This window comes from Simochromis diagramma, unplaced genomic scaffold (genome assembly GCF_900408965.1).
Source record: "Simochromis diagramma unplaced genomic scaffold, fSimDia1.1 OVJJ01000802.1, whole genome shotgun sequence".
In the NCBI taxonomy this organism is placed as follows: domain Eukaryota; kingdom Metazoa; phylum Chordata; class Actinopteri; order Cichliformes; family Cichlidae; genus Simochromis; species Simochromis diagramma.
In genome coordinates, this window is record NW_024387492.1 from 11,007,138 (window position 1) to 11,029,058 (window position 21,921).

Here is a 21,921-nt window from a genome sequence, read left to right on the forward strand (position 1 = left end):
TTGAGCAGACAAGTTAATCACAAGTGGACAGCACAAACCTGTTCGAATGTTTATTCTAGTTTTGGTCTTGAGTTTTTTTTTTGTTTTTTTGTTTAAGTATTTCTACATGTAAACGTGTTTTAAAAAAAAAAAAAAAATCCTTTGCATTTCATCTGAACAGTTCGACAGATTAGCATCCAAAAAGACGACTGAGCGTAGTCCTTGTAGTCCGTTTCTGCTTTTCACAAATTCCAAAGTTATACAATACATAATCCAACACAATTTAAAAATGCATACTGAAACATACATGAACATACTATCGTACCAGTGGAGAGACAATCAAAGAAAGGTTTCCTATTGTCTCATTTAGTATCATCATTAAAGTTTTTATTATTACTCTTATTACTGAAATACTTCATTGTCCGGTTGTATACTTCTGTGTAAAGTAAATGCGCGATCCATTGCCTCACTAAAATATGAATCAACTAAGGCACTTTTAGAGAAAATATGGCATTAAGACAACATTTCTAATAAGATAATACTTAACTAAGATGCCCATTTACTTGCTTTTTTACACGGTACTCTAAAAACAGAGAAAAGCTACAGACACAAACATGATTTGCTGCTGTAAGATGAAAAATTAAGGGCCATTAAAGTCCACCTGCGTTGGTTCTGAGACACTTTTTTGTTGCTGGGTGACAAAAATAAACAGAAGGAGGCTGAGAGAAAGTACAGCAAAGAAAACACACAGACTTTGAAAGGCTACAGGTTATTTTAGAGCTTGGGTTTCTCAGCCTTTTGCTTAGATTGAACCCTTCTTCAGTGTGATACAGTCTCGAGCCTTCAGAGGCTGTCAGAACAACAAGGGGTGAGTGAGTGAGGCGAGGTTTGCTGGTGGTGGTGAAATGCACCCTAACATGAAGACAGCACCGAAGATCCTGAAAGAGTCGTGTAGATACAAGAAGGGGAACGGTTAAGGCAAATCTAAATAAAATGTATCTGTGTAAAAACTACGGATACAGAGGTCAAATGGGCATCAGTGAAGAGAGAAGTTCCTGGAGCTTTGAAGACACAAAAAAAAAATAAAACAACCCCAAAAAATATATTCCTCTCCAAGGCTGCAATAGAGAGCAGGAGCCACAGGCTGGATGGGTGCCAAAGGGAGGCTAATGTGAATGGATTGAGTGTTAGCAGCAGCCTGACTTGCTCTCAGCAGCCACAGTCTCCTGGTCCAGTTTGATCCTGTCTCCATTGCTCTCCTCATATGGCAAACCTTTGTCGTTAGCCAAGATGTTCTCTACCAGGAATCGAGCAGCTTCATCCACATTGATGTTGTCCTATAGAAAGGCCAAAGCATATATTAGAGAGGTGATAAAATAAAAAAAAAATCATAATTAAAACAAAAAGTCATTTGCAGCACAGTATGTATGGAGACTGGAAATTTCCTCTGCCTTGGCATGCACTATGGTCCTCAGAGCAGTTTCAGAAGTTCACGAAAGCCCTTTATGTGAACCAGCCTGTTTAGCTGGGTAACAGAAGGCAAAAGTGAGACCAGCAGAGACAGGCTGAAAATCACTGTTTGCCTTTGTCCTTCACACTGTGGCCCAAAAGCTGTCATAGCATGGGTTGAAGAGGTAATGAATATTTATGGATTTTGCTCAGACTCTACAGTAGCAAAGATGTTTTCAAAAAAGGCCTCAAGTAAAGGCAAACAGAAATAAAATAAAGATTTAAAATATAATGAAATAAACTGGTTTGTAGTATTTACTCTATTAAAGACTACTGAGCTAAAAACAGTACTTACTGGTATGCTAGCTCAATCAAGCCAGTCTTAAAGTAATTTCTTTTAATAAATTGTAATGGCATGTGGTTGTTGACGACATTATAACTCATAGTTCACCGTGACTTTGCATTTTCCCCTTGTACTGTATTAGGGAAAATATGCTCTTCGTCATTTGAATCAGCATGAAAGTTTGGCACTTATTAACAGAATCCCAGTCGCAGGTTGTTGTGGGTTGAGTTTAGTGCAAGTGTGACAGGCACACAAAACATTAACCCACAGAAAGGAACTGGCTCTGCACTCATCACACGCCCACATAGACACGTCACATGACTCGGTACGTAGCACAGCTCCAGGAACAACAGTTATTTAGAATGAGCTAAATGGGAACAGCTGATTCCAGAGTCATCAAAGCATTCCACAACATGGAAACATAATGGGTGTTTGTTATTTGAAATGTACATGTGCGTGACTGTAGGCATTTCCCGGTTTATCGGCTTGTCATTTTGAAGTTTCCAAGAAGGAAGAGGCTCACTGAGGGAGAAAAAAAAAAGAGGTCTCCCTGGAGTCTTAAAATGTAGAATATTCATGATCACAAAACAAAGTTCTACAACATGTACTAACAACTGAGGCACAGAACTTTTAGCACAACTAAGTTTAGCACTACACTTTATTTCAGATGGAAATATTATACCTATCGGAACATTTTATAAGTTAATTAATTACCTTTTAAAGGCCCTATTTCCAATCCACTCTCAAAGAGTTATAAGATTTTTCTAAACTTTGTAAAGTACGAGCGTATCTGAATTTCCCTTCTTTCTACGTGGATAACAGTCCCTTAAAAGGGCGTAGAGAACAAACAACATTAACATTAATATATCTCCAAGCAGTAGGATGTGGGACCTTTAAATTAAAGTGTGTGGAAGAGAGAGATGAGAATTAGCTTACAAAGCAAGTGCAAGAGGGCAGCAATCTCAAGATAGTAATAGCAAACCAGTGACATCATGGCGCAAGTTGAAAAGAAACACTACAAAACATTATCATTCAAACCTTTATCCCTCTAATCCTTGCAGCTCTGGGCTGTAACATCCATCACTGTCATGTGATACCTTATCACACCAGCTGTCCAACAAATTGTTTTTACCAGATATTGTGCATGCATGCATGCATGCCAAAGACAGCTGGATTGATGATTGTCTTTTTGAAAAGAAATTTAATTGTTCCAATGGATTTGGTAATTTTTAAGTCATTAAACAGATTGCAGCCCTTTAATCTAATGCAAATTACTTACAAGCCTCCATATGTAACACTGAATTCTGAATCAAAAATGCTAACATGAACAACTGCTGAATCGGCTTCTGACTAAAAAAAAACAAGAACGTGTAACAATTTCACAATAACTACGGTCAACCTAACGTGATTACGCCACACAGAAGATGTCTCACTTCTCTTTGGATTAACTTTTGAGGATTTCCTGTCTTTAAAAATCTGTTCAGTAAAAGAATAAGTATCTCCTTTTATTCTGACTTTGCTACATGAGCACTGAGCACAAAGCTGCTATTGAACACAAGTCACATTCACGTGTAAAACGTGATTTGAATCCAGCACTAATCATGTTTAACAATGACTCGGCTGACTTTAAAGGAAATATTTCAGCCTGCCTTAACTTTTCATTTCATGCTGCTGTAGGATGTTTTAAAGTGCAGAATAAATATGAGAGGACACAAGTTTAAAAAGAAGAGCGTCACCCAGCTCTAAAGAGGAATGCATATAAAATTAAACGGCTTTTGTCCACTGGCACTTTCTCACCTTAGCCGAGGTTTCAAACCAGCCCAGAAAGCCAGTTTCTTTGCAGAAATTGTCCATTAGAGCTGTGCTGTTGGAGTTCTCTTTCTTCTGGTCACATTTATTGGCGAGCAGCACTGAGGGGATGGGGTTGCCGTTAGCCAGCTTCACCTTACTGTCTAGGTCATGCTTCCACTTAGACACGGCGTCAAATGTGGAGCCCCTTGTTACATCGAACACCACAAATGCCCCCACGGCTTCTTTGTAGTACACCCGCGTCATGTTCCCAAATCGCTCTTGACCTGAGGGGTGGGAAAAGGATGCAGCGGTAAATGCACAGTTTTTACAAAACAGCTAAAAGCAACTAAAAGATAAATAATATGGTTTGGAGTTTGTGAGAGAGGAAAAAAATAAAATAAAAAAAATCATGGACCCTGCAAAGACATGTGATAATTCACCTGAAATGAACAGAACAGTATCTGAAGAAATAAATATTTAGTACTCGGACTTGTCATTTCTTACTCCAATTTGTAACAACTTGGTGAGAAATGAAATAATTTCGCCTCTAAATGTGGCCAAAAATGACGAGGATAGAGATGGTTACTATTTGACCTATTTTTCTCATTTGCCACGGGTTTAATCCACACACACTATGAATGACAGGAGTAATCTGCCACTATAATAAGCCTACTCTCTGAAGTTATTCTCTAAGAAAATCTGAGGTGATATTTCACCAAGCCAAAGCAAGGGAAATTACCAGCAGTATAAGGTGTGTCACTTTCAATCTGAATCACTTTAAGGCAGTTTTTCACCCCAGTTCATTAAGAGTTTTACCACCAGTGAAGACCAACTGCTTCCTTTGGTTTTGTTACATATGGATCCTTAAATCAACCAACTATTAAGAATACAGATTTTATACTCAGTGCAGTAAATGCTTTTTAAATGCCAAAACATCATGGAAATGCTTACAGTTTCATAGAATAACTGTAATTATAACTGAAACCTCAGTACTTGAGTACTTCCATTTTCTTATTTGCACTTTTAAAATGAAACTTTAAAGAGGAAATACTCCCTGGGGGTAAGTAAATAATACTAGGAACTGAATTACATGCTTTAACCTTCCTGTGTTATTTCACTTTAGTTCAGGTGTGCAGGGAGTTCAGCACATGCAATGCACTTGTACACTCTAAAATGTGCTTAAACCACATCTCCAAAGGTGTACAAAGGAAAAGGCTTTTTCCAGGGAACATACAAGTGTTACACATCCATAGTGTGCAGATTTATCAGGCAGCTGAAATACCAAAACTGTCTTAGGAACTACATAACCTTAGGTCTTAATTACTTTCCCAAAATGTCTCTGTAAGAATTAAGGGGTTGCCGCATCATTAATGGTTCATCTTTATGGTCTTTGGTGGGAAGTCAAGCAGTTGATACTTTGATGCAAGTGATGGATGAAGGGCACCCTTTTTTTTTTTTTTTTTAATACTGCAAGCTTGTAAGCAAAGCAACCTCCAGAAGGTAGCAGTAGCAACAGCTTTGGAACTTGTGATACTTCACATCTCTGGACAGTCCCGATAGGCCAGGAATATACCGATTGCAGTGAACTGTATCAGGTGCTGGTAGTAGGCTCAGACAATTGTTGGCAACAATAAAAGAAATGAAAGTAGGACACAGCTCTATTTGAATTGTTTATGCATGGAAGCCACTGATGTTTCAGCAGGCAAGTATCCTTGTTCAGCAGAGCAATAGAGCAGAGATGAGTTAAATACCAGCATCACTACATCGCATTCAAAATAAAACTTACTCTGTCAATTTATATATGCATATATTTGACTTATTAGGTTACTTGATTACACTTTTTTATAATGTTACAAGGCTTTAGCTCGCACTCATTAAATGGGCCAGTCTAAATATTTCAGTGCAGTGTGTCAGTACTGCGCCAACCTAAAACCACTAGTAGCTAGTAGGACTGAGCACAAGCATGAGCTCCCTTTTTAGACATACGGCTTTGGAGATTCCTCCACAGATTTAATCTTTTTCCTGTCAAGAGCCAGTGGTTTAAATTTACCAGATATAACAAAAGCACTTTAGCGTCAAAACTTAGATAAGGATGTTTGCTTTTCTACTTTCTAAATCATATCCATCTTATCTCTATGTGAACAGTTTCTCGGACATATGCTCTCTTGCATATGGTTCCTAGTTGTAAGGCAACATCAGCTCCTCTAAGAGGTCCTGGCTCTTAAATGCCCTTGCATGTAAGAAAAACACGGGTCTTTTAATTTTCTAATGGGGGACAAATTTACAACAGCACCCAGTTTGAACTTGCCTTTGTAATCACATGATTAAGACTGCTGCTGGTGCTGCTGAGGACATTTTAGTCCATATGCTATGCTTAACTAACTATTCAAATATTGGGTCACCCCCAGAGGTATAGTTACTTAGCATATTACCACAAATGAAGCCTTTAAAGCACCTGCTCGTTTATCATATTTAGATCGAGTGTCTGCAATTACAGCAGGCCACGATAAGCTTGAGATAACATGTGATGGATTTAGCACATATTTATGCTACACTGCTCCAGGGAAAGTTCCAAGTATTCAGCGTGTTAGATAATTTGCAGTCTTTACTATTATTGAGTCACAAACAAATAATGAAGCAAAAATGAGATTGAGGAAGTGCGAGCAAAGCTTTACCCAGCGCACTTTCACTTTACTGTACTTACCCAGTCACGCAATAAACTGGAGTGGCGTGGCACAGTGCGGGTGTGAGCAAGAGAGTGAATACACTGTGGGGCCCACAGGCCTGACGGTAATTGCTCATAATTGAGAGTCTAATTTTAGCTGATATAACCCCAGGTGAATTCACCAGAGACACGACACAGTGGGATAAAGAGCCGATAGACTGAAATAAGGCTTTCATTTCCAAGCCTTGTAAAGCTCATACATCCAGGATAGCGAAGGCAAGGGCAGAATATAGATGGAAGTACTGTCTTAATAATTTTTAAGGCCTCTTTTCTTTTTATTCATTGCAAGGTATTATAGGACGACATATGATTTTGCCCAAATGGAGTGACAGAACAATGCTGACCACTGATTAGTTTTGATATTTACAAATATTTTCACTTGTATTAGTTGATTTAAAATATAGTAGAGCATGTTTTATTCAGATTAGTAAAAAAAAAAAGTTTTGGATTAGGGAACAGTATAACAACAGCATATTTAAAATCAATCCAATCTTCTCCAAAAGGTCCACAAACAGACAAGATCTGGAAAAACAAATCCTGAAAACATTCTTTGTGCCTGCTTGCTGGCGAGAATTGTAACACTGTCCTGAAGAATTTATGTTTTATGATTCTATCTTGAATTTGGGGGGAAAAAAACATTGCACAATAAGCAATAAGTTGCTGAACTGTCAAAAACTGGATTAGAAGTTTTTCGGGTATTCGCAAGGTCTCCATATATATCACTCACTAACCTTTCAGATACTCCGACTGCTGTCTGGTTGCTCCACATACCTGGCTGCTATGCGATTGTCTAAGGGTTTGTTTGGGGTTTTTTTGTTTGCTTTTCAGGGCATTCCCAAGTTGCTGTGGTTTTTCCCATGTGAGTCACTGACCTTAGGTAACCTTAGGTAGTTTCAGCTGCTCCACGTATTTGATTTGGCAGAGTTCTACATCAGATGCCCTTCATGATTCAAGAGGTTTGTGTCTCCTTCCAGGATCTTTCCCATCTTTTCTTTCCACTTGTCTGGCAAATGTGTAAACCACTACACTGTGGAACCACTAAAAGTCACAAACCTTAAGTTAAATGCAAATCCTGCGATGCCTGGCCTTTGTTGTGTTGCAGTTCTTTTAAATTATTCTGCTTCAAAGCGCATTTACAGCTTAAAAAAAGCTTTCACTGTATGGATTTTCATAGGAAATAAAATTCTAAATGGATACAGACTACAGATTTTCTATCTGAGATCCATCTATCAAGCTGCTTTACTTTCCTGTAAAAGCAATTTTCAAGGACATTTTACTATTTTAAAAAAAGAACAAATTTAATTACATTAAAAGCAGTAACGAGTGTCATATGCTCCTAACCCAATCAGCAGAAAAACATGGGAAAGGACTGAGCAAGAATTGTGTATTTACTCAGAGCATGCCACAGAGGAGCATGAGATATCAGGAAAGTACAAAGGTGTGTGCTTCTGCATTAAAAGCACAATATTAGGCAACAGCATCGAAAACTAAAGAAGTGGAAAACTAAATCTACCCAGAGAGAAAACAAACTTTGTTGAATTTCAAGGGCTTTAAACAGGGTTGTTCTAATTCAGTCGACCACACTGATAAACACGGATGCATGACCTCAAGTGCAGTTAGACACTCTGCTTATGAAATCTTCATAAATTTTCAGTTACAGAAGTACTTGATGAAATTGAAATGGTTTAGTTAGATTCACTGTATCATCTCTGTTTGCTGTGTGGGAGAGACTGAAATAAAGCGAAGTCTCATCATTATCCAAAGCCCTAGCAACCCTAGTTTCCTCTACGTTCGTAGATATTGCTATCCTGTGGGTGGGTTACCATAGAAACTGTCCAAGCCAGACATGGCAGTAACAACAGCAGCAGTCACCGTCTGCTGTTAGGAAGCAACTGGCTGCAAAACTTCCCCGCACACTCCCCCCGTCAACACTAAAGTAGCAACATCGGGCCCAGTCACGAAGGTAGTCTTCAGCATGAGTTTCAAAAGAGCGTAACACATGACTGGCACGTTCAAATTCCTCAGAGCAGCATGTGAGACATGACTTACTACAGCTTACTACAGCCTTTACCGCTGAACAGTCTAAACTGAATCCACAGCCTTTTTTCCCTCCTCACTTTGTGCTAAGAGGTTTTTGTGTGCACCTTAATTTAGAAATTTAATTCATAATTACAGTGCTACTGCCGCTGACAGCCCTGTGGGAATCTGTGCAACTTTATAGAACGGGTAGGGAGAGGTTTCTTGGTCTTAACCTCTATTGTTGGTGGTAAGAATACACCAAAAAGTGACCAAAATGTCAGAAACTACTACTACTACTACTACAACTGCCGATAACAGCCAAAAGAACACAACCACTCTACCACTAAATCAGGTAACTTATGAGGTAATACGGCAACCGGATGACCTTCCTGACACAACGCCAAAGGGGACTGGTTACAAAGAGGGTGCTGTATTAAAAATCTCCTTGTGATTCCTTTGGTTGTTAGCACATTAGCACAGTTCCCTGTAGTTTGAATAAAAGACACTGACTTGCCTGAGTTTGGTCTACGAGTTTTCCTGAAACTTGAAAAAGTGCTGGAAACAGAGAACTTTCACCTTTTAGGTAAAAGTTGTGCCCTACTCCTGCAACCAAATACTTCAAAAGGCTCATTTTATACTTTGAAGGTTAATGGTCTTTGTTTCCGTTTGTGTTGTACCTCACAAATTAAGTCACTTCGACTTGGCAAGTGGTTAGGAAGTCTTTCTCTGATCCCGGAGCACGCACTGTTCCCTATCAACCAGCGGTTGCCTGGGTGTCAATGACTGGCCTCTAGGCCCAGGTGACTGAATCCTTAATCAATCTAAGGACTGATGATCTACTTAAGATATACATTTGATGACAAGCATCAGATTTATTCCCGTTATATACAAACAGATAAGTGGCATATTAAAGGACAACCTGGGCAAACAACAACAAATCCAGATGTCTGAAAGCAGAGCGGCAAAGAGTGTGAAAATAAAGGTGAATCACACATTACAGGATTTGCATCTGGACGCCCAATTGGAAACGAAAAGCTTTAGGTGTGAGGCACTGGTCTTCATCATCACCAAATGAGAGAATTGGAAGAATGGTGCTCAGCTTGTCCAAGAGAGTTTAGACTTCAGATGTGTGAATATATGCCGAAAACCACCAAAGCTGTTCTGGCACCTTGAGGTTGTCCAACACCTTACAAAGACACTTACATTTGGTATTTCCTTTCATTTCGCACCGACCGGTACATTGTGTTTTCTGCCTTCGCTTCCATTTCCGTCGATGGCTGCACTGCTTGCCACACCGTGTGCTTGAAAACGTCTCAGTGTCACATTTAGTATGCACTGTCATACTTGGCAAAAGGAGCTAAATTGCTTGGCAGTGATTTGGCTTCATTCGGTCGTTTACGAGTAGAGCACAAACAGCAAGAAGATGAATCTTTCAGACCACTGACAGAAAATTAATCAGCAACTGTTTTGATAGCAAATGAATCAGTTGCGTAAATGTTTGAGAACATTACATATTTTGATCACGGGTATATGTTTTTCTCAATATGCTTAATGTCATACCATTAAGTTTTTAGAGTGTCAAATCAAACACAATGGGCGACTGAAAAAAATCCCTTCTAGTAACGGAAAACTGATTTATTTTCCCTGTTTTCTTGTTATTTGTAATCGAAATGAGTGACTGTTTCTTCAGATTACTGATAACATAAACATTCGGCATCAAATCATCAAATCGGTTACAGCTCCTCGCCAGCCTTTTTGGCTCTTGTGCAAACAAATAGATAAGAGCCTCTTTGTACAGAACACTTCAGTTTTGGGGTATTTTTGCAAAAGTAATTAAAAATTAGACTTCTCCTTCCTCCTTAGTTTACCTGTGTTGGAAACCTCGTCCTGGGTAGCGTCTACTTTTTCAAACCCTGTTAGAAAGCGGCAGCGCTATGAGATAAAGAGAAGTTTATCATTGAGGTATAAAAAGTTCAGGTGAAATGAGGGATCCTAATGGGACAAAAAGTTTGGACCGCAATAGGAGTCACTGCACACATCCCATTAATGTGAAACCGTTCATCACTTCAATGTTTGAGCCCAAAAGGTGCAGGCCTTTTCACTCTATGCCATAGCGGTAATCATTGTGTCCACTGGCTTGAGTAAATCCAGGAGAGAGTAGCAATTGTGAGTGGAAAAGGGGTGGGAAACCTGCATGCTTCACACTGACTTCCCCGATGTTGTACAGTCCTCTGATTACTGTTATTCCTCCTAGACTGTAATCACTAGTGAGGTCGGTAAAAGACAAAGAAGCTCTGAAGTTGCTTTCAGTGTTGCCAAGATGATTATTCCTCCTCCTTTTCTGTACATTAAATGGCTTAATGGCCATTCATTAATGGTCTTAATGACTTGGCAACTACACCTCGAGCTTTTAGCCTTTACACCCACGTGTCGTTACTTATTTTATCCTCAAAGTGTCCTCAAGGCAGGCCTTGATGTAGGTGTGAATAATGCAGTTTAATAACAGAGTCGTCCTACCTGGTGAGACCATCCAGATCCACACACCTTCCCTAATCTATGCTAGCATGTTCCCCTGTCTTAATTAATGATATCAGCCTATCAAAGTGTGTGTGTGTGTGTGTGTGTGTGTGTGTGTGTGTGTGTGTGTGTGTGTGTGTGTGTGTGTGTGTGTGTGTGTGTGTGTGTGTGTGTGTGTGGCTTTTATTTACCCTCGCAGATCCTCTAATCAAGTGCTGTCGGTCTGTGACAGGCAGACAGCACTTCCTGGTGCTCAGTCACAGATGCTCCTGCACACTGAGCTTGTGCTGCCAGGGCCAAAGTGATGGTGGGGAACTTGAGCCCGCACTGCCACTCACTCTGTGACAGACATGCAAGTTGTTGTGATGACTCCCCCCCCGACACCCAAATGTTCGCCCCCTTTCTGTCACTGCTGTAAGCGGTGGAATAAATAAAAGAAAAACAGCAGTCTTCTAACCATCTGTCCTGATCTGTCTCAGCATATGAGCTTTGTTTGATTGAGGGAGAGGAAGGACCTGCTCAACCCCGCCAAAAAGTAAGAATAGAACATATCTAGAGGCAGGGATTGTTTTTGTTGTTTTTTTTAAATCATGAAAAATTTATATAATAGCCAGACAGAGATTTTTAAAACCCTTGAAACCCTGTTTGGTCTCTAAAATTATGATTATAGTTTTGTCTTATTGTTCACTATAACTTGACTAATCCAACAATGTGATACTAATCCAGCACTTAAGCTCACCAAAGCGGTACGACAGGCTGTGAACCAAGAACCAAGATGAGGAACAAACACAGTGACCAAAAATTCCTTTGAGGTATAGGTTATAGAAGTCCTGTTTTTCACTTCTTTAAACATCTGTAATCAAACCACAATGGCTTTAACCCATTGCATCTAACTTCAGACTGACAACAACAGTAAAAACACAGTTAGATGAGAAGCCAACAACCTTTTTTATCCAAGACTATCAGAATAGTAGTAGGAAGACTTACGCCCAGAATTTGTCCCACTTCAAACCTCCTGGCATATAGACTTTTCTCATTGAAAATCCTCTGCTTTACCCACAGCACATGGAATTTTTGTCTCTTTAGGCTACTTTATAGAGCTCACCTTATTCTAGTCTTTAAAAGCTCTGTTATTAGCCTTAAGAAAACAACAACTTTGAAACGGCATTTTAGCAACAAGACTGTCAGAAATGCCAAAAGCTGCAATCTTATCTAACTTAAAAATGTCAGGAACACAATTTGCCACTTTGATGGATACTGAAATTATTTCTCAGGCAGCAGCGGCTCAGGCTGTTAAGTACTTGTTTGCTTTTTTAAACCTTTCTGGTGATGATTTGGGCTTAAAATTTAATAAAACCTAATTTTGTCGCATTCTTTGGACAGTTTTTTAATCAAGTATTTATTTTTCCCAATAAATAGTCAATTCATTTGAATAAAGAAAAGAAAACACACAAAATAACTGCAGTCCTATTCACCTTGCCATTTTTGAAAAGCGTAATATATGTTTCACTACTGATACAAAAAAAGAGACAAATTATTATTTTTCCGTTTTGTAAACTGCCTCAGTTTATACTTTGCCTTTTATAAATACTGTAAAATTTCTAAAATATGCCCTAAAATTTGACACTTCCACAACGACTTCCACGAGGTCACACTCTTAATGGCCCTTAAGTCACATGATCTCATTATGTTCAACACAAAGATAACCATCACAAATTAGAGCTGGGAGTTGCAACGCAGTCAGCACAGTTTTGAATTTCAAAAGCCCCAGTGTCAGATGGATTTTTGGCACTGGGATCAAACATGAAAAGATAGAGGCTAATGGGACAGTGCAGAGACCCCTCACCCACGTCACATCACACCCTCATTCCCTCTGACTGAAGAGCAGCGTAGACCGTGTCTGGCAGCCTGGCTCCTGCTTGCGTTTTGAAGGTCGGTCTTTTTTGCTCACTTCTCATCTTTGCTCACTTCCTCTCTCTCACCTGTCCTCTCAAGCGCGTCATTCTCAGACTCTTTTGTTTACAGTGTGATATTTCTGGGCCTGGAGATGACAAACACTGGGAGTCTGAGCAGTGCCGCCTGCATGCAGGAAACTTGTATTTACACTGCTCTGATTCCTCTCAGCTTGCTTACTCAAGCTGCTGGAATGCACAGGTTGGCCTGTGTGCCAAGTTACTTAAGTTTACTGAAATCTTCTCAGAAACAGAGCCAGGCCGTTTGAATCACAGGACGGTAACAGTGATAGGATATCGTGACCAGTTTAACAAAAGATACTTGTAAGCCGTGGTGAGAATTACACCACAATATGACGGCGAGTTTAGCGAGGCGGGGCTTAGTCGATAATAACAACGTGACCTACATTCCACTGACAATTATGAGCTGCTGTGATCATAAAGTGGGCAAGAGAACAGCAGACGTGATCAACTGGTCTTTTGTACTGGAAATTCCCCCCGTGCGCCGTTGAATTCGTGGCCATCTGCGGGTTTAAAAATTTACTCTTTGCAAAATAAATAAAATCTGCAAAATCTGCCTTTCTGGTTGATTATTATTATCATCATCTTAAATCATTTTCTGATAAAAACATATCTCTGAAGTCTCGATGTAGCGTGCTCAAGTGAAACTTCCCCAATGTGACACGTGACGCACGGAAAAGTTAGATTTGGTATCTCGTGGCTCCAAAATCACCGGATCCATTATTGAAACGTAATTATAATGACGTCAGCGAGCGTGTACTTACCTGCGATGTCCCACAGCTGTAACCTGACCAGCGTTTTGCTGTCCCAGTTGATAACTTTGAGTGCAAAGTCGACCCCGATCGTCGCCCTGTAGTGTTGCGAGAAAAGTTGGTGAACGTAGCGTTTGATGATGCTGGTCTTGCCCACACCTAGTTCTCCGATCACCAGCACTTTAAACAAGTACTCCTTGCACTCGGACACCGAGCCCCCGGCCATGCTGAGACTGACAGCTGTTCTCAAACTCAGGCAACCTCTGCTTTCTCGCTCATATAGATGTCCTGCGAGGAGCGACGGAGGACTAGGCCGGTGTTACAGCTGAAGACCAGATGCGATAGAAAGTACTCGAGTTTCCCCCCAACTTTCTAATTCTCCTTTTTACTCCTCCTCCCCCTCCTCCTCCTCCTGACGCTCAACAACCACCTGATAAGTCACAGGACTCAGGCGGAAATGCAAATCTTGATACAGTATGCTTCTCCCTCTAGTGCGAGTACATAAAGCTTTTCATGCGGAAATCATGGTTTCTGGTTTCGTATTCGAAAAAAAATAAAAAAAAAAATTTTGCGTGCTAAATTCAGGAAATTGCCGGGGCGGGGGTCATTTTAGCACATCTAAGTGAAAGAACAAAACAAACAGTGAAAAAAAAATCCTCAGGAATCCTCAGTGGAACCAAACCTCTAATTTGAAAAACATGGCTCTCTAGTAAAGGTGCTCTGCACATCCCATACTATCTCAGTTGAGCCAAAAATAATAAAACCATTGCACAATAGCTCAAAAAACACCTCAAAATTCTTGTTTTCTTGTGATGTAAAGAAGTTCAAGGATATTCCATTTCAAATCAAGTTAATAGACATAGAAATCTTTAAAAAAAAAAAAAAAAAAAAAGATCTCGGTTTTTCCACTTTAACTACATGGAAAAAACGTACAGTTTACACCTACAGGAGATACTAGGTTGTAGAAACCCATACCATGAAGCTCCCAGTGCACAGGTTTGTGCTGATGTTAATGCCAGAGGAGCAAGCATGATCCCAGGTTTTTTAAATGCGGTGGTACAGGTCAGGAAATTGTGTTGGATAAATGTTTTGCATGTAGGATTTTTACACAAGTGAAAGTTATCATCCTATTCAAGCAACTTAATAGTGCACTCGTTTCATAATCAAAATATATTTTGGAAAAACAACAACCCTAAAGTAAGGGTACACATTATATAGAATCGGATTAGAATTTCTGAATGTGTTTAGCCCAAACTACTACAATAACTATATATTACAATTACTGGTCCATTGATGTATGTTCCAGCTGTTGATGTATTTAATTTCTTCCATATTTTTTGTTTGCTTGACCTATAGCACAGGTGTCAAACTCCAGGCCTCGAGGGCCGGTGTCCTGCAGGTTTTAGATGTGTCCTTGATAAATGGCTAAATGACCTCCTCAATATGTCTTGAAGTTCTCCAGAGGCCTGGGAATGAACTAATCATTTGATTCAGGTGTGTAGACCCAGGGTGAGATCTAAAACCTGCAGGACACCGGCCCTCGAGGCCTGGAGTTTGACACCCCTGACCTATAGGTTTAATAATAGAAATTATCTTCAAAAAATAAAAAAACTAAAGATATAACATTTGCATCTAAAATATAGTGGCATATAAGCAGGAAAAAGGATAACACAGAAATACGTACATTAAGTACAAGTATATTAAACCTGAAGTTCAGTAAAGTATTCAAGAAAATATCAATGGGGGTATGGTGCCACCCCATGACCCCCGTCTAGACATGCCCCTGGCATCTAGGTAGAACGAAATTTAACAGACTTGTTGCATTGATAGCATCCTATTACAGTCCCAAGGTCAAACAAGGGAGCTCTTTAGAATGACAAGTGTTTGTAAAAGCAGACTGCATGGCTAATATATCATGTAACTTACTATATAATATAACTTATGACACACTGGCTCAAACATATTATTTGTGTGATATGAAAGGGCAGTCAATCAGAGGCTTGTAAAAGTGATGACAATTGAAATCTTTGGCCAATTTGAACAATTATTTTCTTCATGCAATTATTAACATCTTACAACACAGTGCATTATGCGGTTCAATTATGAGGTCCAAAATGCATGCCCTCTTTCCCTACAGTTTTCACATTTTGCAGGCCGGCCAGATTGGAACATTTTAAAGAATCATTTGGGGGGTGGGGGTGGGGGGTGGGGGGGGGGTGTCAGGATATATGTTTGACTCACTAATATAACTTTAGTTTTAGTTTGGTTGGTTTTTTCAGCTAATATAGGCAGTAATCAGTCTTTTTAATATAAGTTTTGTTTTTATTTTACAGCATCTTTCATGTTCAGCTCACCCAAAACATAAAGGCCTATTTCGTTCTAGATTTGACAGTGTTTTTCAGGTGGCACCTGATATATTTTACACTGGTTAAGATCATTTAACAACTTACACTATAATAGACTAAAAACATTTGGAAATACAATACAATTGCACTACGTACTGTGTAGTCTCGTACTTTGAAATTATTTGCATTCTTATAGATAAAAGAACTAAGAAACTTAACCTCAATTAAATTACTTAACTTTATAATGCAAGATTTAAACAAAATTGAAACATGTATCATCTCGTTACAAGAAGCAATCAATCATTGGTTACTTTTACAACCAAATGTGTTCAAGAGGATACAACTGGCTCAACTTAAAATTTACCCCAAAAAAACAAACACACTGCTTTTTGACGAGTATCCGAGGACAGTTGCAAAATGTATAAACTTTGTTTTTCTGTCGACATTCTAAATATAGAAACATTTATTAGTATTACAAACATACCACCTGCGTGAAAAACAAGAGATGGCTTAACAGTATTACAAACTTTGATAACTTGTACAACTTACTGTGTTTTTCCATTACAATGACACAGCAAACTCAGAAAATGTGGGAAATATCCACACAGCATGGAAAGCAAAATCTTTTTCTGTTGTCATTTCCCACGCGCGTAAAAATTCTCAGGGTTATGGTTTTAGTGTAAACGAAATAAACAGCATTGCCATCATCTACAATCACCCTATTTACCTGTTTACCAGCTACGTCATAAAAATAAATAAATAAATAAAACAGAAAGCGGGGGCTGTAGGCTGATAACAACTTTGCTTGGCACATTGTAACCATAGTCACATATCATACAGCGCGAGTCTTCAGCAGGATCTGAGTTCGTTGATACTACTTTTGTGATGAGCACACCTTGCGGCACATAAATGTAATACTCAAATAACATACTTCACTTTTCTTGTTAATTTGTAATATATAAACTGCAATGAGGTTTGATTAGAGAAAGGGTGCAGTTACTTAATGAATACTCAATGAAAAGTTGATTTTCTTGAATGAAGCTTTGACTGCTATACACATGAACAGACCTGTGCATGTGCTGCAGCAGAAAAGCAGAGCTAATCAAAACTGGCATGAAATGCACTTAAGCTATTGCAGTCTTTAGAGAAAGTTTGGTCTGTGATGTGTAAGCACGCTGCACAAACACTACTGTGTTTCTCTTGCCGTGTTTTCTTTTTTGCAGACTCTACAATTGCACTGTCTCTATTAAAACAAAAAAACAAAAAAAAAACACGGCTACATCTTCTATTATGACTCTCCGTGTTACTTCATTCATTAAAAAATTTGGCGTGAGAGCTGACTAGTTTTGGCACGCGTCCCAGTTTTACATTTTTCAGGAAGGCTTTGTGCACTCACGGCCCCTCAGAAACGTAAGCACTCGTAGATAATTTGTGGTCTACCTGTATTTTCGATTAACCACTTACTGATAACAGCAGAGTAATAAATACAGTTAAGCAAGCAAATGTCAGAGCAAATAAACAAATGTTAAAAACTCGAAATGTTAAATCGTATCGTTGCACGTGTTGTGTGTCGGTGTGTGTCGGTGTAATGCACTCTGTGTGATGCTCAAGTCTGCTGACAGCCGCTGTGCCAGCGTTGGTTTTTGCTCTCACAGTGTTGAGGAGCTGTGTGCGTAGTCTCGGAGGATGTCGGCGGTGTAGACCGAGGGGCTACCGAGCATCGAATCGATGATGGGGGAGCCGGTGACAGAGTCCCCTGAATACACAGAGTCTCTGAAAGGGGAGGGGGGAGACAGAGCTAGGGAATCCTCCAGTGTTGCCTTGTTTTGAATTAAATCCTCACCTTCCCCATCCTCCCTCTCCCCTTCCTCCTTGGCGTCATAAATGTAGCCGTGTAAGAGGTCCAGTTCCTCATCCTCAAGCCCCTCTTCTGCAAATGCCCCGTGTTGTGGAGCTGAAGGAAGGTGAGAGGGTGTCAAGCTCAAAGGCTCGTTGGCAGGCATTGCCTCCTTGGCAGTGCGGTCATTCAGTGCAGGTGCATGGGAGCTGTGCGTGTCCACCACATCCCTGTGCAAGCGATCTGTGGTGTGGCCTGTCAAGTGGGAGGGCAAAAGAGAAGCCGGCTCATCCAAATCCGACTCCCGCCCTCGCAGCCGATCAGTGCTAGTTGGAGTCCAAAGGGGGCGCTGCGCATCGCCCTCGTCGTCTTCCTCCGTCAGGTTGTACAGAGGTTTAGTGCCAGGTGGTTCTGGGGGGGGATCTTGGGAGGCGGTGCCAGTGTTGCAGGTGGAGGGCTCACAGCTGTGGGGGTCGGGGGTGTTAGTTAGGGGCCTGATGACCGCCGTCTGATTCAAGCCGGCTTCCTGTTTCCTCACATGCACAGACAGTCTGTGCCACACATTCCCCCCCCTCGGAGGGTGTCTTGGACCTGATTCAGACCATGACACAGACTTGCCATTAGAACTATGAACGAGATAAAAACCCAAGTTACTATCACAGGAAACCAGGAGGTGAAGGCAGAAAAACAACATCAACATAGCAGCAACGTAAGACAACAGAGCAGCAGCATTTCAACATTTCATTGCATGTTAAAATACTTTTGAAGTACGTGACTTGACATTAAGAGCTTGGCTAAAGTGTTCACTCATGACCTCTGAAGAGCGTCACATTTATCAGCCTCACAAACAGTGATTCATAATGTGCTGCAGACAGCATTATGATCATACATTTTTGTCAGACATTGAAATAACAGATTTAAGAGCCATCCATCTCATTTATTTTTGTCTTCTTCCTGACTGTCTAATTTTATTGTTAAAGAGGGGTGCATGCATTTGCAAAGTATTTGGGGTTTTGCCCGGACTGGCCTGATGACGACACAGTGTTTAGCGGAGAATGAGCTAGGACTGGCTCTAATGTGATTAGTCGGGGAGGTGGTGAGGGGAGGGTGTTCATGCTGAGAAAAGTTAAATGTGAGGTTAATTCAGGATAAACCGAAAGCAGCAGGGTGGCAGATCACCCTCTTGGAGGGCTGCATGGTCAAAAATATTTTTGCCACTGCCAGCTCAGGAGTGCCAGGATCACACTATCAAATGATGTCTTTAAATGAGATCTAGAATCCAGGCAGGTTGGCAACAAATGATCCAAAAGATGAGAACCAATCAATTAAAAAACAATTACTTTCAGCACATCTTTTTGACCTAAAGATTTTTTTAGTGTCATAGTGTATTGGGGAAAAAGCTTGTAGAAAAAATTGATTTCAGCTTTAACACTTTTCAGCTGTCTTGTTGCTGTGATTATCTGAATGGTGGATACTTTAATTATTCCCCAGGCTGTATTATAAAATAGACAAACTGGCAGTGCAGCTCTCCAAGAAAGAGGTTGAATGACTCCAAAACATTTGCCAGCCTTGACACTTGACAGTGCGCTCCTCAGTATAGAAGGTTGAAGGGTTAGAAGATTAGATAGGCTGCATAGCAAGGGTAAGAGACAACACTTAAACATATTGGGATCACTCTCCTTCTCTGCCCCGCTCCTTACTTTAGTCACTTGTCCATGTGCCACTGCTGTGGATCTCAAAAAAGTTATATGCAAGTCTTACATCTAGAATCGCCACATGAAATCTCTACTTTCATTATCCCTGACACGTTTGAATGGCCTTTCAGCTTTAAATCAATAACAGCAAACGTCCCATCTTGACTTTCCTATTAAATTTCGCTGATGATATTTCATTCTCAGGGGGAGGGGGATGTGCCTAAAAACCAGTTTTTACTACATAAATACAAACACTCATTGGGGTACTGGAAAGATGAAAACAGACCACTGACATGCAAACACATCATAAAAAAGTGATAGCTTGATATGATTTTTTTTTTTTCCAATTTGAGAGTTTAGTCACCTTTTTGGTCTCTAACCAGTGACCCCAGAAATGAAATCCAAACAGAAAGATGAAAAAGCACAAAAGGTTACTCACTTGGCATTGCCTGTTACAGTCTTCTTCCGGCGGAACATATTCAGGAAGCTGTTGCTTGTTGACTGAGCCGCAGACTTCCCATCTCCGACGTGCATTCGCACCACGTCAGATGTGGTGAAGGCGCTTCGGACGTTCCTCTCTGGTTTGGCGATGATTATGTACATCTTGGGTGTGAACATGCAGCCCAGTGCCACTGTTACACTCAGGCTGACGGAGAAGGATGTGGTTATGATCTTGTAATTAGAGCCAAAGTAGATTGGCACGAAGGCCAACCAGATGATGCAGGTAGTGTACATGGTAAAGGCAATGTATTTAGCCTCATTAAAATTGGCGGGCACGTTCCGCGTCTTGAAGGCATAGTATGTGCAGCTCATGATTAGGAGGCCATTGTAGCCCAGCGGCGCTACCATGCCTACGTTGCTGGTGTTACAGATGAGGTAGACCTCACGTATGCTGGGGTATGACTTGATGGGCTCGGGGGGCTCTAGAATGATGAGTGTAATCTCCAGAGTTAGCTGCACACTAATAAGCATAAAGGCAATGATCACTTGGGCCCAGGCGCTCATGAAACGGGGTTTCCTGGTGCAGATCTTTTTCTTGCTGCCAGCCAGAATGCGTGCAATGCGGTTAGTTTTGGTCACCAGGGCAGAGTAGCACATGGCAGATGAAAGGCCCACTAGGAGCCGCTGCAAATAGCAGGAGGCCACTGTGGGACGGGCGATTAATGTGAATGGACAGATGTAGCCTAGGAAAATGCCTGCCAAGATGATGTAACAGAGTTCTCTGCTGGAGGATTTAACCACAGGTGTATCACGGTACTGGATGAACACAAAGGTAACAAAGGAGGTGATCAGGATGCCCACGCAGGAGAAAACCACAGCAACTATAGATTCCACATCTGCCCAGTCAAGATACTTCAACGGCAGGGGCTGGCAACCTGGAAACAGTAGAGGAAACAGTGTTCGGTCAATTTTTTAATTCATCCTGCGGTTAGTTTTACTGAATGAAAGGTGCATTAAAAGATGGTGGGAAGCAGTTAGTCAAGGAGAATGAAAGAGTGGGCAAAGCAAATCAGAGTGTTGGCAATGGCCTGATTTTAGTGCCTTCCACATGCACATATTATTGTGTATATGTACAGTGGGGCAAAAAAGTATTTAGTCAGCCACCGATTGTGCAAGTTCCCCCACCTAAAATGATGACAGAGCTCAGTAATTTGCACCAGAGGTACACTTCAACTGTGAGAGACAGAATGTGAAAAAAAAAATCCATGAATCCACATGGTAGGATTTGTAAAGAACTTATTCGTAAATTAGGGTGGAAAATAAGTATTTGGTCACCTCAAACAAGGAAAATCTCTGGCTCTCACAGACCTGTAACGTCTTCTGTAAGAAGCTTTTCTGTCCCCCACTCGTTACCTGTATGAATGGCACCTGTTTGAACTCATCATCTGTATAAAAGACACCTGTCCACAGCCTCAAACAGTCAGACTCCAAACTCCGCCATGGCCAAGACCAAAGAGCTTTCGAAGGACACCAGGAAAAGTATTGTAGACCTGCACCAGACTGGGAAGAGTGAATCTACAATAGGCAAGCAGCTTGGTGTGAAAAAATCAACTGTGGGAGCAATCATCAGAAAATGGAAGACATACAAGACCACTGATAATCTCCCTCGATCTGGGGCTCCACGCAAGATCTCATCCAGTGGGGTCAAAATGATCATGAGAACGGTGAGCAAAGATCCCAGAACCACACGGGGGGACCTGGTGAATGACCTGCAGAGAGCTGGGACCAAAGTAACAAAGGTCACCATCAGTAACACACTACAACGGCAGGGAATCAAATCCCACAGTGCCAGACGTGTTCCGCTGCTGAAGCCAGTGCATGTCCAGGCCCGTCTGAAGTTTGCCAGAGAGCACATGGATGATACAGCAGAGGATTGGGAGAATGTCATGTGGTCAGATGAAACCAAAGTAGAACTTGTAACTCAACTCGTCGTGTTTGGAGGAAGAAGAATACTGAGTTGCATCCCAAGAACACCATACCTACTGTGAAGCATGGG

At 40.8% G+C, this 21,921-nt stretch overlaps 2 protein-coding genes across 6 annotated transcripts in view; both read right to left on the reverse strand.

The window, feature by feature from the left end:
* Positions 1–38: 38 nt before the first annotated feature.
* rab32a (RAB32a, member RAS oncogene family) lies at positions 39–14,003 on the reverse strand. The gene is made up of 3 exons (XM_040017264.1): positions 13,561–14,003; positions 3,569–3,846; positions 39–1,316 (listed from the first exon to the last, which is right to left on the reverse strand). The coding sequence occupies exons 1-3, from the start codon at positions 13,772–13,774 to the stop codon at positions 1,167–1,169; spliced, it is 642 nt and encodes a 213-aa protein (XP_039873198.1). The 5' UTR covers positions 13,775–14,003; the 3' UTR covers positions 39–1,166.
* A 2,109-nt stretch (positions 14,004–16,112) lies between these two features.
* grm1a (glutamate receptor, metabotropic 1a) overlaps positions 16,113–21,921 on the reverse strand; it is a 35,087-nt gene continuing 29,278 nt past the window's right edge. For 4 of the 5 annotated variants that reach the window (XM_040017261.1, XM_040017259.1, XM_040017262.1 and 1 more), the window contains 2 exons: positions 19,864–20,800; positions 16,113–18,356 (listed from right to left, as the gene is read on the reverse strand). In XM_040017261.1, coding sequence (XP_039873195.1) covers positions 17,543–18,356; positions 19,864–20,800 — 1,751 coding nt within the window. In that variant the 3' untranslated portion in view covers positions 16,113–17,542. The remainder of the gene's footprint in view (positions 18,357–19,863; positions 20,801–21,921) is intronic. The other variant, XM_040017263.1, reaches the window with a different exon arrangement.

Coding starts and splice junctions, on each gene's coding strand:
- rab32a (XM_040017264.1), bottom strand. CDS start 13,774: ATGGCCGGGGGCTCGGTGTCCGAGTGCAAGGAGTACTTGTTTAAAGTG. Junction 3,847..13,560: donor ACAGCTGTGGGACATCGCAG/GTAAGTACACGC, acceptor CCCACCCCTCAG/GTCAAGAGCGATTTGGGAAC. Junction 1,317..3,568: donor GGTTTGAAACCTCGGCTAAG/GTGAGAAAGTGC, acceptor GCCTTTCTATAG/GACAACATCAATGTGGATGA.